This window comes from Aplysia californica, unplaced genomic scaffold (genome assembly GCF_000002075.1).
Source record: "Aplysia californica isolate F4 #8 unplaced genomic scaffold, AplCal3.0 scaffold01010, whole genome shotgun sequence".
NCBI classification, from domain to species: domain Eukaryota; kingdom Metazoa; phylum Mollusca; class Gastropoda; order Aplysiida; family Aplysiidae; genus Aplysia; species Aplysia californica.
The window spans coordinates 81,409-100,482 of NW_004798280.1; the positions used below are offsets into that span (position 1 = coordinate 81,409).

General features: G+C 40.6%; 1 protein-coding gene across 1 annotated transcript; it reads right to left on the bottom strand.

The window, feature by feature from the left end:
• Window positions 1-8,135: 8,135 nt before the first annotated feature.
• On the bottom strand, window positions 8,136-13,647 carry LOC101860704 (proline-rich transmembrane protein 1; the record flags this gene model as incomplete). Its single annotated transcript, XM_013089661.2, is given in 3 exon segments — window positions 8,136-9,266; window positions 10,739-10,900; window positions 13,529-13,647. Coding segments are annotated over 3 exon segments (452 nt in total), but the record flags the coding sequence as incomplete, so codon positions are not given.
• Between the last annotated feature and the right edge of the window lie 5,427 nt (window positions 13,648-19,074).

Consider the following 19,074-nt stretch of genomic DNA (forward strand, 5'->3'; position numbering starts at 1 on the left):
CACAGATGGCTGTGTTTCCCCTCTCCATGTGTTCACCCCAGAGCACAGGTTAGCCGTGACAGGCAGGGGCAAAGTAGACGACATCCTAAATACATATCGTGTCGATGGGGGCGTAAGAGATAGGTACATTATCACTTCACCAAAAACGAAAACAAACTTACGTGGCGCCAATTAGTGTCGTGAGTGAGGGAGACAGAGAGAGAGTCAGGATAGTGTATTCTGAATGAAGAGGAAATTCCAACAATTTTTAAAATAATCCAGACCAATACTGAACGCACCGCTCGAAACGGAAATTTCCTCAAAACCAATATCTTGGATGGGTTCATTATTATCATTTATAGAAATTTCTGTCCATTCTATTATTATTATTATTATTCTCATCATCATCATCATCATCATCATCATCATCATCATCATCATCATCATCATCATCATTATAATAGATGTTTGTGAAAAGCAAGATGGATTATGTTGCCCTAGCGTGGCAGCCTTGGCTGAGTGAGACCAGTGCAAAGCCCACGGACAGAATACAAAACAAAGCCCTCCGACTTGTATCTGGTCAGCTGAAAACAACACCAACAGAAGCGCTGCGTTATGAGACCAGAACTGAGCACTACGCCACTTATACAAAAAGAACAGGCCTCAAGTCTGTAGAGATGGCTAAGAGATTGTTACCCTAAAAAGAAAGCTCTTGATCAAGCAGTCAAGCCTAAAAACAGCAGGAAAAGTTGGTTTCGGATGGGCACCGATCTAGCAGACCACCTCCCCCCTGAAGCAGAGAATCGGTGGCCGATCAATTTGGCGAGAGCTTGTCCATGGGAGACCCATGGCGAAATCGAAATTAGGACAGAACTGAGAGGAGTAAAAGGTAAAGGTGATGATCCTGTAAAGGCACGTGAAGCTGCAGAGGATGTGATCAAAGAGGTTTGTGCCGATGTGACAATTTTCATCGATTGAGCGGCTGTTGCAGGATACCGCGAAGGGGGAGCAGCAGCAGTAGTGATAATGAATGATGATCCACCACAAATATAAATTTAAACTAAAGGTGCATTCCTTACATCATCTTGTGACGAGGAATGCCAGACACTGATGTCTGCTGCACAATGGATTGTTGACAATTGCCACAGTAGAACCAATGTGTTGATCTTGACTGACAGTCAGTGCCTCTGCAAGGGACTGTTAGGCAACAGCTCAGACATAAATGATTTTCACTGCAAGTTCAGTGAAGCCACAGCCACAATAAAATTCCTGTGGATTCCAAGCCATATTGGAATCGAAGGAAATGAAGCAGCAGACCAAGCTACTAATGAAGCCAGAGAGATTGAAGGAGACAGACGACCAACGACATACAGAGGAGTCTTTCCAATGATCAAGAGGGAAATCAGAGACCCATCATGTAGAACTAAGTACCAGCACCTGGAAGATGTGTATTCTGGGTACTCCTATAAGCGGGAACAAAATACCACATGTCGCAGGGACCAGGTTGAGCTAACGAGACTGCGGTCGGACCATCATTGGAGCATGAGAGGGTATAAGAACTTTGTTAATGAAGAGCTCAGCCCACGTTGCCGAAGATGCGGCCATGAAAAGGAGGATATCAAACATATGTTTGAATGTCCAGGAACAATGGCAATTCGAATGGAGTTATTTGGACGAGTGGAGGTGCCGCTAAGCATATTGACAATGGAGCCGAAAAAGAGCCTCGCTCTCGCTCGAAGATTTCTTCGTGGAGTCCGTCAGGTCCATTAAGGAAACAGAAAAAATCATCATTATCATTATCATTATTATTGTTATTATTATTATTATAAAAATATTATTATTATTATTATTATTATTATTATTATTATTATTATTATTATTATTATTATTATTATTATTATTCTCATCTTTCTCATTATTATAATTATTACTATTGCAACGTGGTTTAGAAAGCACAAAAAATAAGACTCGAGACTCGAGACTCCACCAAAAATCCCACGAGACGCAAAGGGCAATCAAAAGAAAGATGACGGGGACAATCTGTTAGTCAGCAACTGAGGCGGGGACATCTATCCATTTTTTTTGTCCTGTCTTTCGTTGCCGTATTATTATGGCGTAGGCCTACAAACTACAAGAAAAAGCGTAATTGTTGGCTGTGTGCCGTACCCTGTACGTCTTGCAAGTTGGCAAAATTTGCCGCTCTTGGTTGCCTGTGTGACGTCACATGTCTCTCGCTATTGTCTGTCTTTAGTTCATCTTTAGTTGGTGACAAAAAATTGGTGAAATGGTACTGGTTTAACGCTCCTATCAACACTATTAGGTTATTTAAGGGGCGGGACCTCCTAGTTTAACGTCCGTCTCCAATATGACCAAGCCAAGTGGGAAGTTCGTGTAAAGTACCTTTCCCAAGGACACAACGTTGGACCGAGCTGAGGCTCGAACCCACGAACCCGCAATCTCACGATTACAAGTCCGGTAGTCTCACCACTAGGCTACCGACGCCACCATCTTTAGTCGTCCCCTGCCTCTTTTCCCATCGAGTATTTTCCCAAACGCAGCCTGGTGGGGGAATTCTCGAGTTTTTGAGTTGTGCTACATCTATGAGGTCAAGCCACAGCATTCTTCTTTTGTTTATCATCGTCATCATCATCCAGTGCCAGACCCTCGACAGACATCGGCGATCATGGTTTTCCATTCATTCCTTTGCTCGGATGTTCTCTGTTGTTTATAGACATGTATTAACCTGTAAATTCTTTGCCATATCGACAGACCGAAGGTCTAGAACCCAAATGGGCGCTGGATCGGAAAAGTAAAGTAAGTATAGACATGTATTATGGTGTTTGTCAGCACCTCCTGTTGGCGTGTTGTTGTTGTTGTTGTTGTTTTCAAATCCCTTTAGGTGCTAGCATTTCGCTCTTGGCAGCGCAATGCCTCCCTCAAGTAACCACATGCCCTTATCGTCTGGTCAACGCCAGAGTAGAGCAGGCTTTGTAAGTCTGTAGGTGTGTGTAGGAGCCTGCGTCCTGTTGGAGTAATAATGTGCATTAGTATGTAGGTTGTTTAGTGTATCGCGTACGACAACGACGATTTTCAGTTAGCTGTTGCATGTAAGAGGCCCAAGTTCAATCCTTTTTGTGGGGATTTTTATTGTTGTAGGCTTAATCGAGTAGGCTATCTCGGTCTGTCTGCTGGGATGGGTTGTATTCTTCTCAGCCTGGGTTGGACCTGACAGGCATGGTGGGGGAGTTAACACTTTAGCATACCATACAAAAGAAAGAAAAAAACAACAAAATGTTTGTTTGTTCTTCTTAAAAGCCATATAGCACGCTCAATGTAAAAAACAACCAGGAAACAACAAATGCAGTTTTTGGGACATATAAATAGACATACGGGTCTTGAACATGTAGCTCTCACTGGCAAAATTGAGGGCAAACGAGGCAGGGGTAGGCCCAGAACAACATACTTAGGGAACCTAAACAAATGGGTAACATGGAAAGATCAGGGAAACGTAGCTTTTCTGAGAGCATCCGAGCAAATGGAAAATCATGATCGCCGATGTCTGTCGCAGATCTGGCACTGGATGACGATGATAGCATGCACAAAAACAAAAAACAAAAAAACAAAAAACAAAAAAAAAACCATAACAATGAGCAGGGTTGAAGCAGGTTATTTTGTACGACATGGTTTTATTAAAATAATAAGGTGAGGAATACATTACACTATCTTACTTCCGTTTGGAAATCTTGGCTACAAAAGCAATTAATATGCAACAATATAATGCATACTTAAACACAAATTACAAATACAGGCAGAACCAAATTCACAATATGACACCAATGCGGACAATTTTACAAATTATAATATGATATTCCTGTGCACCACAGTGCAGCCTCCTGGGGGTTTTTTTTGGTTGTTTTTTTTTGGAGGGGGGGGGGGGGGTTGTTTTGTTTGCTTGTTTTGTTTTGGGTTTTATTTGTGTACTTTATTTTAGCTAGGTTTCGGGTGTTTAAACCCCATGTCACTGACACTCTGCTGGAGGTCATTGTGAGTCTTAGCCGAAGAGGTCATGCAGTGGTGTGACTTTAGAATCATCATCATCATCCGGTGCCTTGCCGACTGGCGTGGGCGATCATGGACCTCCACTTCACTCTGTCTTGCGCTGCAGCAATGGTGTCTGTTGTTCTTGCTGCTCCTAGCCATGTTGTCATCTTGTCTAGTATCTTTTCCCTCTGTCTGCCTCTGTCTCTCTTTCCATCAAACTTGCCTGTTGTTGCAATATTCTCTAATGCTTCTTTACGCATTGTGTGTCCGAAGAAAGACTTCAGAATGTCGTGTTGGTACATCTGAGGCAAGGGATGTAATCCACAATGAGCTTATTGGACTGACAATAACAATCAGTTCTCTCCCTTCATTGGGTGCTGCCCTTGTGTGTTTTTAAGGGAAAGGGTTGCTTTTGTTTTCATACGTGCTCGCCTTTAAAATAAAACTTTCTTACATAACGTCCTACTTCTTTAAAACGTGACATCCTTCTGACGAGATACGATACTTGTACAGCCTAACTGTTTGTTTGTTTTTTATTTCTCGAAGAAAAGATGAACTAACTTTGCGAAGCTATTAAAGATGATATCAATAAGAAATGTCTCACACCTATGACCTGAAGTGCAATAATTTCAATTGATCTGAATCACGGAGAGTGAAACTGAAACTTAAGAACACAAACCAAAATTTCCCAAACCGGAGGGCCATTACACGTCAACCTTTGAGTCAGGGATGACACCTCTAAGTTTTACTGGTTTATGTCATCGTGAATACATTGATGACTTTGACTGACTCCATCGGTGCTGATCCCAAAAGAAAGAAACTTTTTTAACCAGCACGATATACTACCAGCTTCAAGAATAACTCGTTACGATTTCAAATCAGGACCGGATGGAAGGTGTACCATCGTAGCTTGCAGTACACGATATGTTTCAGTAAGTTAGCGCACTAAAAACAAAGGGTTGAGTTGAAGTCACATTTCTAGATAAAAATTGAGTTGAGTTTTGCGTCTCTTTTTGCTTGCAAATTACCCCCCCCCCCCCCTCCCCCAAGAAATAGATAATCAAATAAATATATAATTAATATTCTTTTAAAATACACCAATAGGGCCTATATAAATCATTCAATCAATAAATCATGAGGATAACCTTATCTAGAACCTGATGTGTAAGAAAATGTGGGTCAGCTGTGTTGGTAATTAGTAGGTCTAAAATGTGACCACTACGATGTGACGGCTCTTTGATTAGTTGCTTTAGATTGTGATGGTCAAGAATTGAAACAAGGCGTTTGGTGTCTGGTACAGATGGAACATCAAAGTGAAAGTTGAAATCCCCTACGATGTAAAAAGGGGGAGGCAGCTTGCTCTAGTTGAAAGAGTAGATCTTGGAATTCTATGAAGAATTCTTTATTTGTAAATTTATGTTTCTTGTTAGGTGGCGGTCGATAGATACATATCACGCGGAAGGTAAGTTGCTTTTATCGGATGAAAGCAGTGGCTGATTCAAATGTTCGATACGATGGACCATCGCAGACGAACTTTACTGGAAAACCTCGCTGATGAATAAAAGCAATTCCGCCATCACGTGAGCCGCACGAAAAAGATTTAAGTTCAAAGCCGGGTGGTAGAATGTCGGCTATGATAGATTCATCGCCTTCTGTTCGAAGCCAAGTTTCTGTGATGCACAACAAGTCGATGTTCATTTCTTCAATTACGTCTCTTACAATGTTTGTTTTGTTGCAGCACGACTGGGTGTTAATACAGCCAATTCTTAAGTTGGGACAGTTATGTTGAAACACATTACGAGTGTCTATCTGTATAAAGTGTTTCTTGTTCACAATAGTCATAGTTCTATTTTTAGAAACAGTGTCACGAGGAGTCCCTGTTTGGCACTGGTAACCAGTTGATAGTTTGTGTACTCGCAGGTAGGTGACCACATTTGCGAGGCAGCGTGGTGGAATCAGGCTCTCGTCAAAAGAATCAAAGTGAAGAAACTTGCATTTTTCCGTAGGTTTGTGAATTTTAATCAAATTTTTGTTTTTTGGCTGAACACCTTTCATGCTAATTAAACAACTCATTTTTGTGTGGATTTTTCTGAAAAACGTTGATTAAAGGCACAGAAAATGTAAATTTTCAGTTACCACGGACTCTGAAGCGAAGGAAATAGCTAACCTTTGGCGGCCATTTTCTCACTAATTTTACCTCTGAAAACAGATGACCCCCACCTTCTTCTTTCGCAAATATCTCGACTTACATTCAAGATAAATGGCTACTTTTTTCATTCAAATAAAGACAAGTGAACAAGCTTTAAGATGATACCAATAACTCTACATGCCCAAAAATTGACGAGAGCCTGATTCCACCGCGCTGCCTCACATATGCCTTATGTACTGGTGTCTCGATTTCTCTGTAAAGGGGGGGGGGGGGGGCTCTAGAGTTTCAGTATTTTTCTCTCATTCAGTAAGTCTCGGGTTCGTATCCTGACAGCGACGAAAAATGTTCTTCTTTGAAATGTTCTCCTTTCTTCCCCCTTTCCAGTCCGGCTGTGTCATCTGCTTCCATCTCCACTTTCTCCTCACACCCTCTCCACACACCCTCTCCACACACCCTCTCCACACCCCAACCTCCGGCCTCCTCTTGACTCTCCACTCCCCTTTACTCTTGACTCTCCACTCCCCTTTACTCTTGACTCTCCACTCCCCTTTACTCTTGACTCTCCACTCCCTTTACTCTTGACTCTCCACTCCCCTTTACTCTTGACTCTCCACTCCCCTTTACTCTTGACTCTCCACTCCCCTTTACTCTTGACTCTCCACTCCCCTTTACTCTTGACTCTCCACTCCCCTTTACTCTTGACTCTCCACTCCCCTTTACTCTTGACTCTCCACTTCCCTTTACTCTTGACTCTTTTTACTGTTCTCCTGGTTCATTCTCACTGCTATCTTTCAGCCACACCCCTGATCTCAGAGTAAGTATGATCTAACACCTAGCCTTCTCGGATAACAAAGAAAATCTCGGAGGTTCCGTGTGCAAGTTGCTCATGTTAAAGATCCATTAGTATGATGGTCCTACAATCTATAGTATAGGAGTAGATTCTAGGCTTCGGTCGCTACCTGGCAAAGTTCAAAATTGCTAACAAAACTGGACATTCTCTAGTACAAATAAAAAGATTTAAGATGTAAGTAAGTTTATTCAGTGTTTATATACTCATTTCCATAATGAAAAGGTACTGGTTGTGCACATATCACTTATCATGGGTCTTACACATTGCATATTTCTGTCACTGGGCCGAGTCAGGCTGGGGGAACAATGTTTATAGAAACATTTAGGGTACCTTCAAAATCGGATTTGGTTGACTGAAGGCAAGGGGCCGTACACGAAGTAGGTTGAAGAACCAGTAGTTGACTACCCCTGAGATCTAGCGTGGGAGCGCAAGGAAGAAGAAGAAGAAAGAATTCCTCTGTCCATTTTTTCGTCTGATGTGAATAATAGTGCTTCCAATAAGCTAGGAGTATTCAATCCAGAGATGATGGTAAGGAGGAAGGAACAGAGAAAGAAGGCAAGACAATACCACACAGTCAGGGCCAGCTGGGCAAGATCCGGATAATCTATAAGGTTAATGGATCACAATTTCCTTATCAAACATTAACAAAGAACACACACTGGCCTCCACCCCCCGGCACGGTGCTACTGACTGAAGTGTCTTTAGGTCATTCCCAAAAGGGGGGGGGGGAACCATAATATGTTCTTATACACAGTAGAATTTGTAAATAGTAAATGAGCTGATACATCAATGTCGTGTTCATAATCAATTGTGCTTCAACTGCAACAGGGAACTGCTGCTTTTTATTTCCTAACCTTTACTATCGTCATTTTTTCCTCAACTTCTTTTATATGTTTGTCATACTCTTGTGACCCGCTATTTCCGGGGTGCCTTGATAGTCGAAACAGACTTTGTACTGTTGAAGCTAGAGAGGTGAGCAGAGTAAGCCCGATTCACTGTAAGGGCTTCTCTGTTGACATCCACCCCTTGGCGCTCATATGACCTTATACAGTTTAGAACGCCGTAAAACCTTACTAAAATTAAACAAACCCTCACACAACTGTCAAAACAGTACACTTTTGTTGTTGTTGTTGTTTTGGGTGTTTTTTTTAATTAAAAGACACTCACAAAAATATATATGCTTTTATTTACAGATACTCACAAAAATAACTGTGCCTTTATTTACAAACAGTAACAAAAATAACCATATCTTTAAGTCTCTTCTTTCTGGAGACACGTAATAATCAAACAGGAAGAGGGAACCGTTGTTGTTATTGTTGTTGTTGTAGTTGCTGCTGCTGTTGTTGTTGGTGGTGGTGGTTGTGGTAATGGTACAAATAGTTCTTTGTCATGCCCTCCATTGATGTTCTTCGCTACAACGGTACACTGCACAATAGTAACATTATGGCTAAAATACCCCCCCCCCTCTCCCAAATAGAAAACACAAACAAACAAACAGACAAACAAACTAACAAAAACAAAAAAAGCAAACAAAAACAAAACGACACATACACACTCTCACACATACACACCAAACCAACAATTCCAAACACAAATACAATAGATACAAATTATGGAATGGAAAGAAACACGATAAAAACAACAGCTTAGATTAGCCGGCTTAACAATTACAGCACTTTGTTCATAGGTATACAATCCGCCAAGACAGGCCAAAAACTTAATACAAGGAAAGTTTCCACTTTTTGCACAGTTCTCGCCAGTTTGTCTCTTTTCACAGCACAAGACGTCATACTTCAGAGGCGACCGAGGTGTGAAATGGTGTGCAAGGGGGCAAAGGAAGTCTAGAATGATTTATTTTAGGGTTGATTGGTCTTGTTTTCGTCCCTCAATATTCTTCTGGGAAAGAGGGCACAGGTGAGAGGGGGAGGGGTAGGAGGGCTGGATCTGATTTTCTTCTCAGGGTTCGGCAATTTGTGTCGGTTGGTATAATGTGGGTGGGTGGGGCGTTCGGGGGAAGGGGGGGGGAGGAGGGAGTCGGTAATCTTTCATCGTGCCTACATGTAGTGACGTGATCAATCAGTAGCCGTAGTAATAGTTGGGACTCTGGGTGACCACCACGACAACAACAACGACGATGACGACCAAGACGACAATTCCGATGACCATCGAGATGAGGGAGAGGCGGCGGGCGTCTTCAGAGAGAGTCCGTGCGGCCAGCAGGTCGTTGCGGTTCAGGGCTGCCCGGGACTGTGGAGATAGATATATATAGATAAATAGATAGATAGATATAGATAAATAGATAGATATAGACAGACAGACAGACAGACAGACAGACAGACAGACAGACAGACAGACAGACAGACAGACAGACAGACAGACAGATAGATAGATAGATAGATAGATAGATAGATAGATAAGATAGATAGATAGATAGATAGATAGATAGATAGATAGATAGATAGATAGATAGATAGATAGATAGATAGATAGATAGATAGATAGATTCGGTCAACAGATAGAAACGGTGATTGGTTTTGGAGGGTGACTTTAGTAGGCTCTACTTTTCTTTCTCTCTGTTGTTTCTGTCCGTCTTTCTCTCTCCTCTCTCCCCTCCCTCAGCTTGATGTGCACCTCTAAACCCAATCAAAACAATAGAAAAGATAGGAGCGAACTGAATACAAAATAAATGCTAGAGAAGTAGACACTTTGTTGACAATGAGTTGTGTCATCCATACGCATGGCACCCGACTAGCGGGGCAGTTGCGTTCCTTTTTTTATTATCTCCCAGTGGCCAGACATGACTTAGCAAGTCGTCCGAGGGTACCACTGCGCTACTTTAGAATAAGAAAGTCCTATCTGACATTTTTGGCCGTTTTGACCATGAAGTCAGAAATCAAATGTGAGGCAGCGTGGTGGAATTAGGCTCTCGTCAAAATAATCAAAGTGAAGAAACTTGCATTTTTCCGCAGGTTTGTGAATTTTTATCAAATTTTTGTTTTTGGGCTCAACACCTTTTACGGCCATTAAAGAACTCATTCCTGTGTGGATTTTACTGAAAAACGTTGATTAAACGCACAAAAGATGTGAATTTTCAGTTACCACGGACTCTTAAGCTAAGAAAATAACTAATCTTTGGCGGCCATTTTCTTATTAATTTTACCCCTAAAATACCCCTAAAAATAGGTGACCCCCACCTCCTTCATTCTCAAATATCTCGACTTGTATTTAAGATAAACGGATATTTTTTCATCCAATCAAAGACAAGTGAAGAAGCTTTAAGATGATACCAATAACTCTTTGTGCCCAAAATTTACGAGAGCCTGATTCCACCACGCTGCCTCACAAATGTTCTTCCAGCTCTATCATAATCGTAAGATGATTCGCAGTCATCATCAAGATATTCGAAGAATTACATTCGAAAAAGCTGGACATGCAGTGAATCTCAACATTTTTAACTTAAAATTCTCAAAACTAAGCACTGAGCAGATATAACTTTGTAGTTATACAGAATCGACTGGTAGGTCCTACTCCTTATTGTTGTCTTTGTGGATAGATTATGTGCGTCAGTTTTACTCCCCCCCCCCCCTCCCTTTTCCTCAAACACTTAACGACCGTTATCGTGTCTGTGTGCATCTCTTTTCTCCAACAAACAAACAAACAAACAAACAAACAAACAAACAAACAAACAAACAACAAACAAACGAATTGACCTTGCTTACCTCCGAAGCTCTCATGATGGCCACAATACCTACAGGCCAGAAGCAGCAGAGGGTGGCGAAGATTGCTAGGCTCATTTGGTCCGGCACTTGGTGAACCATCTGCTGTGTGGTCATCATCGGCTGGTGAGTGACCACTGTTGCGTTGTTCTGGCCCTGCATGCCCTGGTGAGAAGTGTCCACAGAGGTTATTCATACCCTGGGCATACTTCAGAAAGCTTCTTTAGATTCTTGTTTGATAGTCTGATTAATTGATACGTTTGAAAGCTGCCAGATTTGCCTCCACATAGGAGCACAAGCTACCATTTTGGCACAATTTGAACAGATCTTTCAAAAATGTATTCTTTTACAATGTAAGTGTCCCCCCTACACTCAAATCTACTCAATTTAGATTATTTAGGGGGCTGGCTTCCAACTCTGCCTGTTAGGGCCAACTAGTGCTAGGACGGTCCTACCGGAGACGGACGTTAAACTAGGAGGTCCCGCCCCTTAAATAACCTAATAGTGTTGATAGGGGCGTTAAACCCATACCATTTCACCATTTTTCAGTGCTGAGAGGGATTCTACGTCCCAGCAGAAAGACCGAGATACATGAATGTGTCTCCCCGCGCAGGAATCAAACTCCCGTCTCCTGCGTTCGACAGAAAAACGACTATCCACTACCCCACAGACGTCAGTTCTTCTAAGATTAAGACCGTTTGATTTTCTAGGCCACTTTGAAAATCGGGACCAACAACCAATCACAAGGCCAACTACATGTCACGTGACATTGTTGGGTTCCGATCTTTTATTTGCACGTTAAAAGCAATAGATTCCAATGACCCAGTGGCCTTTCGGGGTTTCAAATACGATTAAGCAAAGCAGAGATCTGTTTTAAATAGAATGCATTCACCAACGCCGTTACCCGCTTGAACCTGATTATTAAACAGATTACAGATCGGGTCCAATTAACCAATGGGCATCCTCTCTTTGGGAACAGTGGAATTTAAAACAGTTGCTACGTTTCGGCGAGTCAAATCGAATCATGCCCTTGAGAATAAAAGAGGTCTGACTGAGTTGGGTCAAAATTTCTTATCACTTCAAGGGAACAAAGCTCTTTTACACATCTGGGCCGAACATATCTAAATTTTACATCCCTAGCGGTTATCTTGAAAAATTTCTTTTAACTGAAATAAAGCTCATAATTTTTTATTTTTTTTCCGGGAAACTGAAAATCCCTTTTCCATCGAAACTACCAAAAGTGCAGTTGGACCACTTAATTTTATCGAACCAATCAAATTTTTAGTTTTGAAAGAACTTCATCACTTGAAGTTCTTCTGAGGGACATTTTGGGGATATGCTTGTGTTCCTGAGAAGTGCACGAGGGCTTAACAAACAAAATAATAATATGATTATCTTCTTCTTCTTCTTCTTCTTCTTTTTTTGTGGTTTTGATAATAAGTGTTTTACGGCGATCGCAACTGCATAAGGTCACAAGAGGGCGGTGGACACATTCAACATTTTCAGTCTGGTAGGAATTTTTAGGGCAAAAAGTGGAGAAAAAAAGAAGACGACAGAACATTGTTAAAGAATTACAGGAAATGAGGTGAAAGGAAATCATTTCAGAGAAGGAAATTTTCCGTCGCTGTCAGGTTTCAAAATCGGGACCTATCGCAAGAGAGGCGAACACCCGTAACAATTACTCCACGAGAGCCCCCTCTCCTTCTCCTTTTCGTTGTTTTTGCTAGATCTCAGGGGTAGTTTAACTGCTGGTTCTGCAAACTACAGTGCAACTGATTTGTATGAGTAAGATATGATTGTTTGCCCTACAGCGTAGAGCCCATCTACTTTAAGTGTAAGACAGCCACACTCCGATTTCGAAGGTATTCTACTTTTTTTTTTTTTCATATCGACCAAAGTATTTTGGTAGGAATTAACTTTGAGCTCTGCATGGTGGCCACCGAAGAGTACTCATGTCGAATTTAGGACCACCAAGGGGTCTTGTACACAGGACCCCGGAGACTTTTCGCTCTTATTCGAGAAGGCCAGGTATCTGATTTTATATACCTTAAGACCAGGGAGAATAAGCCAAGAGCAGCAGTAGAAAGAGAAACAAGCATGAGAGAACCAAAAAGGGGGTCATGAGGGTGTACGTGTGTACGTGTGTGCGTGTGTGTGTGCGTGTGTGTGTGCGTGTGTTTGTGTTATATATATATATATATGTATATATATATATATATATATATATATATATATATATATATATATATATATATATATATATATATATATTCTCGAGAGTGAAGCCGACGGCAAAAAATAAAATAAATAATAAATAATAAATTGCATTTCCTTGAACCCCGCGGGGAAGCTAGGGTTACAATGGCAAGCATACACACATAAAAGCTAGGGTTACAATGGCAAGCATACACACATAAATGCAAGAATATAAACATACGTGAATGCGTGCAAAAATACACACATAAATACGACATACATAAATACGACATACATAAATACAAAATATCACACCAATAAAGAACATTTTCACAAACACATCATTGCTAGTCGCCACTGTGCAGTACCCCGTTATTATTTTTTTAAAGCTAGGATTGTCGTGTCTTGCTCAAGGACGAGATAACAGAAAACGAGGACAAAGGGAAAACTGTTTAAATAGCAGACTTTCTTTCCATCCCTGGCAAGGAGACTCGCACATCCTACCTCCTCAACACGATTATTAAATTTCAAGAAAAGTCAATAAGCCAACAGATACACAGAAAAAAAGACATGGGCGTGTGGTGGGTGTACACTTACATACTGCGGCGGGTAGGGCTGGCCAACAGGCTGCATTGGGTACCCGCCCTGGGGTAGGTACCCTCCCTGTTGTGGGTAGGGGTTGTAACCGTAAGGACCTGGCTGGGCAGGGTTCCCAGAGGGGTCTCCAGTAGGGGGTGCATACCCGGTGTTGCTCTGTCCGGGGTTCACTTCGTCGTAAGATGGCGGCGCGGTTTCTACGGAAAGAAAATAATAATAATAATAATAATAATAATAATAATAATAATTGCATTTATATAGCGCATATCCATGCTCAAGAGCATGCTCCATGCGCTTCACAACTATTATTACCCCAGCAGACCCTCTGAAAACACTCAGAAACATTCTCAGCTTCCGCGGAAGCATACAGGGCAAGCTGCGGATTTCACGCGCTCAAACACTATCAAACTGACAAGAAATAACACTGCATTGTAAAAGTAGGTTGGTAGGTGGTTTATATTGGGGTGGGGGGGGGGGGGAGTGGATAAGTTGGTAAGTAACGACATTGTAGGTAAGAAGGTAGGTAGTTGGGTCGGTAGATAGATAGGTAGGTAGGTAGGTAGGTACGTACGTACGTACGTACGTAGGTCGGTAGGCCGGTAGTTCAGTATGTCGTTAGGTATCGGATGTCTAAAAACTATCTTTTGAAGGAGCAATACCTCGGCTATCTTTGGACCAATTTCAATAAAGCTTAGAACAAATGAAACATAATTCAACATAAGAACATAATATACCAACCCGCTCCAGGATATTCAAATTTTTAAAAAAGTTCTACCAAAACCAAGTGAAACGCAAAAACGCAACTTCTTGAAATTCACCCTTTTTATTGTATTTGTGCTTTGAGGAACATATGTGAAGCCTGCTGACAAAATAAGTAGCTTCTCCAAATTCTATTCCCATGGAATGACATACATCACGTTTATAGGTGAAGTTATTACTATTTATAAGTATGAAATCATACAGGGCATGTTATACTTTAAAAATATGACATCTAAAGAAATCTAAAAAATTAACCATAGTGTCGATTTTTGGCCAATATCTCCATTTGAGGATTGCGAGAAGTAACTCATTTTGTCAGCAGGTCTCACATATTTATCTATAATCGATGTTTCTAAATAACTCAAGGAAGGTAATGGCTATATAAATTGTACAATTCGGGTGTTGACCATTCTCTCTACACAAGCTTAAACACGCCGCAGGAAATTTTGATTACACTTGGGGCACATTTCTATGACGATTCTTTGGACATTCTGCTCAACATTGAGTTCCAACTGTTCAATTATTTATGGGTTGTTCCCGTAGACCCTTTTTAAAAGAATAGATAAGGAAATAATTGATGGAGTTCAAGTCAGAAGAAGAATGTCACAATTCATTTGTAAACTTTCGGTTTACAAGACTTTCACAAACTCTTCTTGCACGACACAAGGGCAACTTTTGGTGAGTGGGATGTAGCCCCACCCAACTGGAACAAAAGCTTCTCAATACCACAACCCCTTCTCCTCTCCAAACGTCTCCAAAAACTTTCTCAGCACGGTGAGACATCCATCTGATGTGACTGTTGTTATTTTACAATTCCTGACCTTCTTCCAGAACTGGCCGATCCCGCTCCTGCAGCTGACTGATTTTAAGAAGTAAAGTTTTGTATTTTTCTCAGTTTTGGCTAAACTTTTCAGAACTTAATGTTTCTCGAACTTGCACGATGATTTTCTTCATATTGACACATTTGATGTCCCTTTGGTAGTTTTTTTTTTTTTTATAAGTGGAAAGATGACCGAGATATTGCGTGCGCGCACGCGCGCGCGCGCGCGTGTGTGTGTCTGTGTGTGTGTCTGTGTGTGTGTGTGTGTGTGTGTGTGTGTGTGTGTGTGTGTGTGTGTGTGTGTGTGTGTGTGTGCATGCCTGTATGCTTGTGTATGAGTGGATGTATGAGAATGGTTACGTGCATACTCTTCACCTGTTAAAACAATAGATTTCAAAAAGAGAATGATAAACATTTTAAATAAACGACCCTCATGAAGTGTATGTGAGGCAGCATGGAGGAATCAGGCTCTTGTCAATTTTTGGGCATGTAGACTTATTGGTATAGTCTTAAAGGTTGTTCACTTGTGTTTATTGGGATGAAAAAAATATCCATGTATCTTGAATACAAGTCGAGATATTAGCGATTGAAGGAGGTGGGGGGTCACCTGTTTTCAGAGGTAAAATTAGTGAGAAAATGACCGCCAAAGATTAGTTATTACCTTATCTTAATAGTCCGTGGTAACTGAAAATTTCCATTTTTTGTGCCTTTAATCAACGTTTTTCAGAAAAATCCACACAGAAATGAGTTCTTTAATGGGCATGAAAGGTGTTTTGCAAAAGAACAAAAATTTGATTAAAATTCACAAACCAACAGAAAAAAGCAAGTTTCTTCACTTTGATTATTTTGACGAGAGCCTGATTCGACCACGCTGCCTCACGTATCTGTTTGCTTGTGATAAACAAACGCACACAGGTAGGATTACAAGTTCAGCGATAAGATATTATATTATGTGTGTGTATTTAAAAAAAGAAAACGCGTCAAGAACACTTTGTGACCTTCCTTTAATGAAATTTATCAACTACAAGTTAAACTTTGATACGGGTGGTGTTGTCCTTCAAAGAGTCTCATACCTATGCAATGCAGGCCCATGGTTGTTTATAAGGAATCTTGTTAGCAACGTATGTGGGGGGGAGAGAGAGAGAGAGAGAGAGAGAGAGTGTGTGTGTGTGTGTTTGATGCTTTCTGCCAAAATTGGGAATGCGTTGTCAAAGTTTTAAGCGACGTGTAGAAGTAGAAGCCAAAATAGACATTAGAGTCACCTGAAGCGAGTGCGAGTTTTATTTATTCCTAGGGGTTCCCCGACATCTTCCGATTTATATTTTTCTTTTGTCATTTACTGAAATTAGGTCTACAAGTAATGTTATGTTGTGATTTATTTCTGACATACGCTTTATTTCTTTCTCCTTCGAAAGTGTTACGTTTACATTCCATACTTTTTACACGTAATTTCACCCGGTTTTTCTTGTTTTCAAAATCTGCAAAGTGATTATTAATTACTCTATTTGTGAATGGTTTGTACTGTTTTAAAGTACTTGTACAACCAAAGATCCTGTACGCCAAAAGACGGTGAACTTAGCTCCACTGACACAGCGTTCTCGTCCTCACAAAGTCTCAGGTGTCGCTACTGTCGCTATTTTGGAGCTTTCGTTCTTCTATCTAGAAGAAAAGTAGCAACGTTTTAGTTTGAAAAACAATGTTATTTCTGCGACTTGACGGGGTGGTCAGCTCAATGATTATGATATAAATGTGAGACAGCGTGGTGGAATCAGGCTCTCGTCAATTTTTGGGCATGTAGAGTTATTGGTATCATCTTAAAGCTTGTTCACTTGTCATTTTTTTTGATGAAAAAATATCCATTTATCTAGAATACAAGTCGAGATATTTGTGAAAGAAGGAGATGGGGGTCACCTGTTTTCAGAGGTAAAATTGGTGAGAAAATGGCCGCCAAAGATTTGTTATTTCCTAAGCTTAAGAGTCCGTGGTAACTGAAAATTTACATTTTTGTGCCTTTAATCAACGTTTTTCAGAAAAATCCTCCCAGAAATGAGTTCTTTAATGGGCATGAAAGGTGTTGAGCCAAAAAAACAAAATTTGAGAAAAATTCACAAACCTGCGGAAAAATGCAAGTTTCTTCACTTTGATTATTTTGACGAGAGCCTGATTCCACCTCGCTGCCTCACATATTATAAATACAGCTTTACGTTCAATACAGATAGATGAGTTCTTATCAACTAATCCACGACACAGTAGCCTCTCGTGGTCAACTTAAGTTAATTAATGTCGAAAACGATCGCCCTGAAGACCAAACGCGATCTAAGTCAACAATTTGTCAAAGTACTTAGTAGTCTGAGTAACTTTTGGTGTACTGCACGACAGCAGACACTTTGAAAGTGTGTGCTCACAAGTCTTCAGAAAATTCGCGGAGCTCAGTAGATCTATATGTGATGCAGCGTGGTGGAATCAGGCTCTCGTCAAAATAATCAAAGTGAAGAAACTTTCATTTTTCTGCAGGCTTGTGAATTTTTGTCAAATTTTTGTTTATTGGCTTAACACCTTTCATGCCCTTTAAAAAACTCATTTCTGTGTAGATTTTTCTTAAAAACGTTGATTAAAGGCACAACAAATGTAAAATTTCAGTTACCACGGACTCTTAAGCTAAGAAAATAACCAATCTTTGACGGCCATTTTCTCACTAATTTTACCTCTGAAAACAGGTGACCCCCACCTCCATCATTCGCAAATATCTCGACTAGCATTCAAGATAAAAGATATTTTTTCCATTCAAATAAAGACAAGTGAACAAGCTTTAAGATGATACCGATAACTCTACATGCCCAAAAATTGACGAGAGCCTGATTCCACCACGCTGCCTCACATATCGAATAAACATGTGTAATAGTTCTATGTGCCCGACATGTAGGCCCTACAAACTCTGGAATATTTCTGAGGAGCCACCGTTGAATGGAATTTAATACATGCTCAAGTCCTCCGTCATACTGTTCACTCTAGTCACTCTATCATATATGACAGGTCACTGAGCAGTGGCATGAAAGGTCACTGAGCAGTGGCATGAAAGGTCACCGAGCACTGGCGTCGATAAATCGGGATCTAACAATATTATGAATAATTAATTTAAAACTTTATTAGGCCCACAACCCCTCCCCTTGTTGCATCATTCATCATTAGGTAGAAAATAAAATAAAACTATGCAATTATTTTGGGCCTGAAACTGCATTGAAAACGAAGTAACAAGGTTACCCTGGTATTATTATATATTATTTCCTACACTTCCATGGTCAGTTGTTCGCAAAGTCCGCGCAAATTCTTAGGTGGCGCCGCCAACCATCTTGATGACACCTTTCTACTAATTTTGGTTGCTCAAAAAGAGGTGTGGTTTATCCTGCAATACTTGGGATCTTTGGTACAATTCTAAAATTTGGTGTGCTAGAGGCCATAGTACGAGCCTAAAATAGATAATGTGTGTTGAAACTTTCAACCCGTTTTTCTCAGTTCGTGCTAGTTTGTTTGTTTTTTTACTTCGTATTTCAAATGCAATTCTTTGAGTATAGTGACAACGACTCCGAATAATCTTACCATTTTGATAGAGCAGATAAAACATTTATTGGTTTCTGACCTCATGGTCTTAGTACCTCGAAAAACGGCCAAAAATATCAGATAGAACTTTGTAATACATTTTAAGGTAGCGATTCATTCATCTCGCAGGTGGCCACTTTCATCTCCAGTGGTTTCTTTTTTCTTTCTTGTTTTTCTTTTTCTTTTTGTTTTGTCTGGGCTTTTTTCCAATAACTTTTAGTTGTTTGTCTATCTATCTATCTATCTATCTATCCATCCATCTATCTATCTATCTATCGATCTATCTATCTATAGCTATCTATCTATAGCTATCTATCTATCTATCTATCCATCCATCCATCCATCCATCCATCCATCCATCCATCTATCT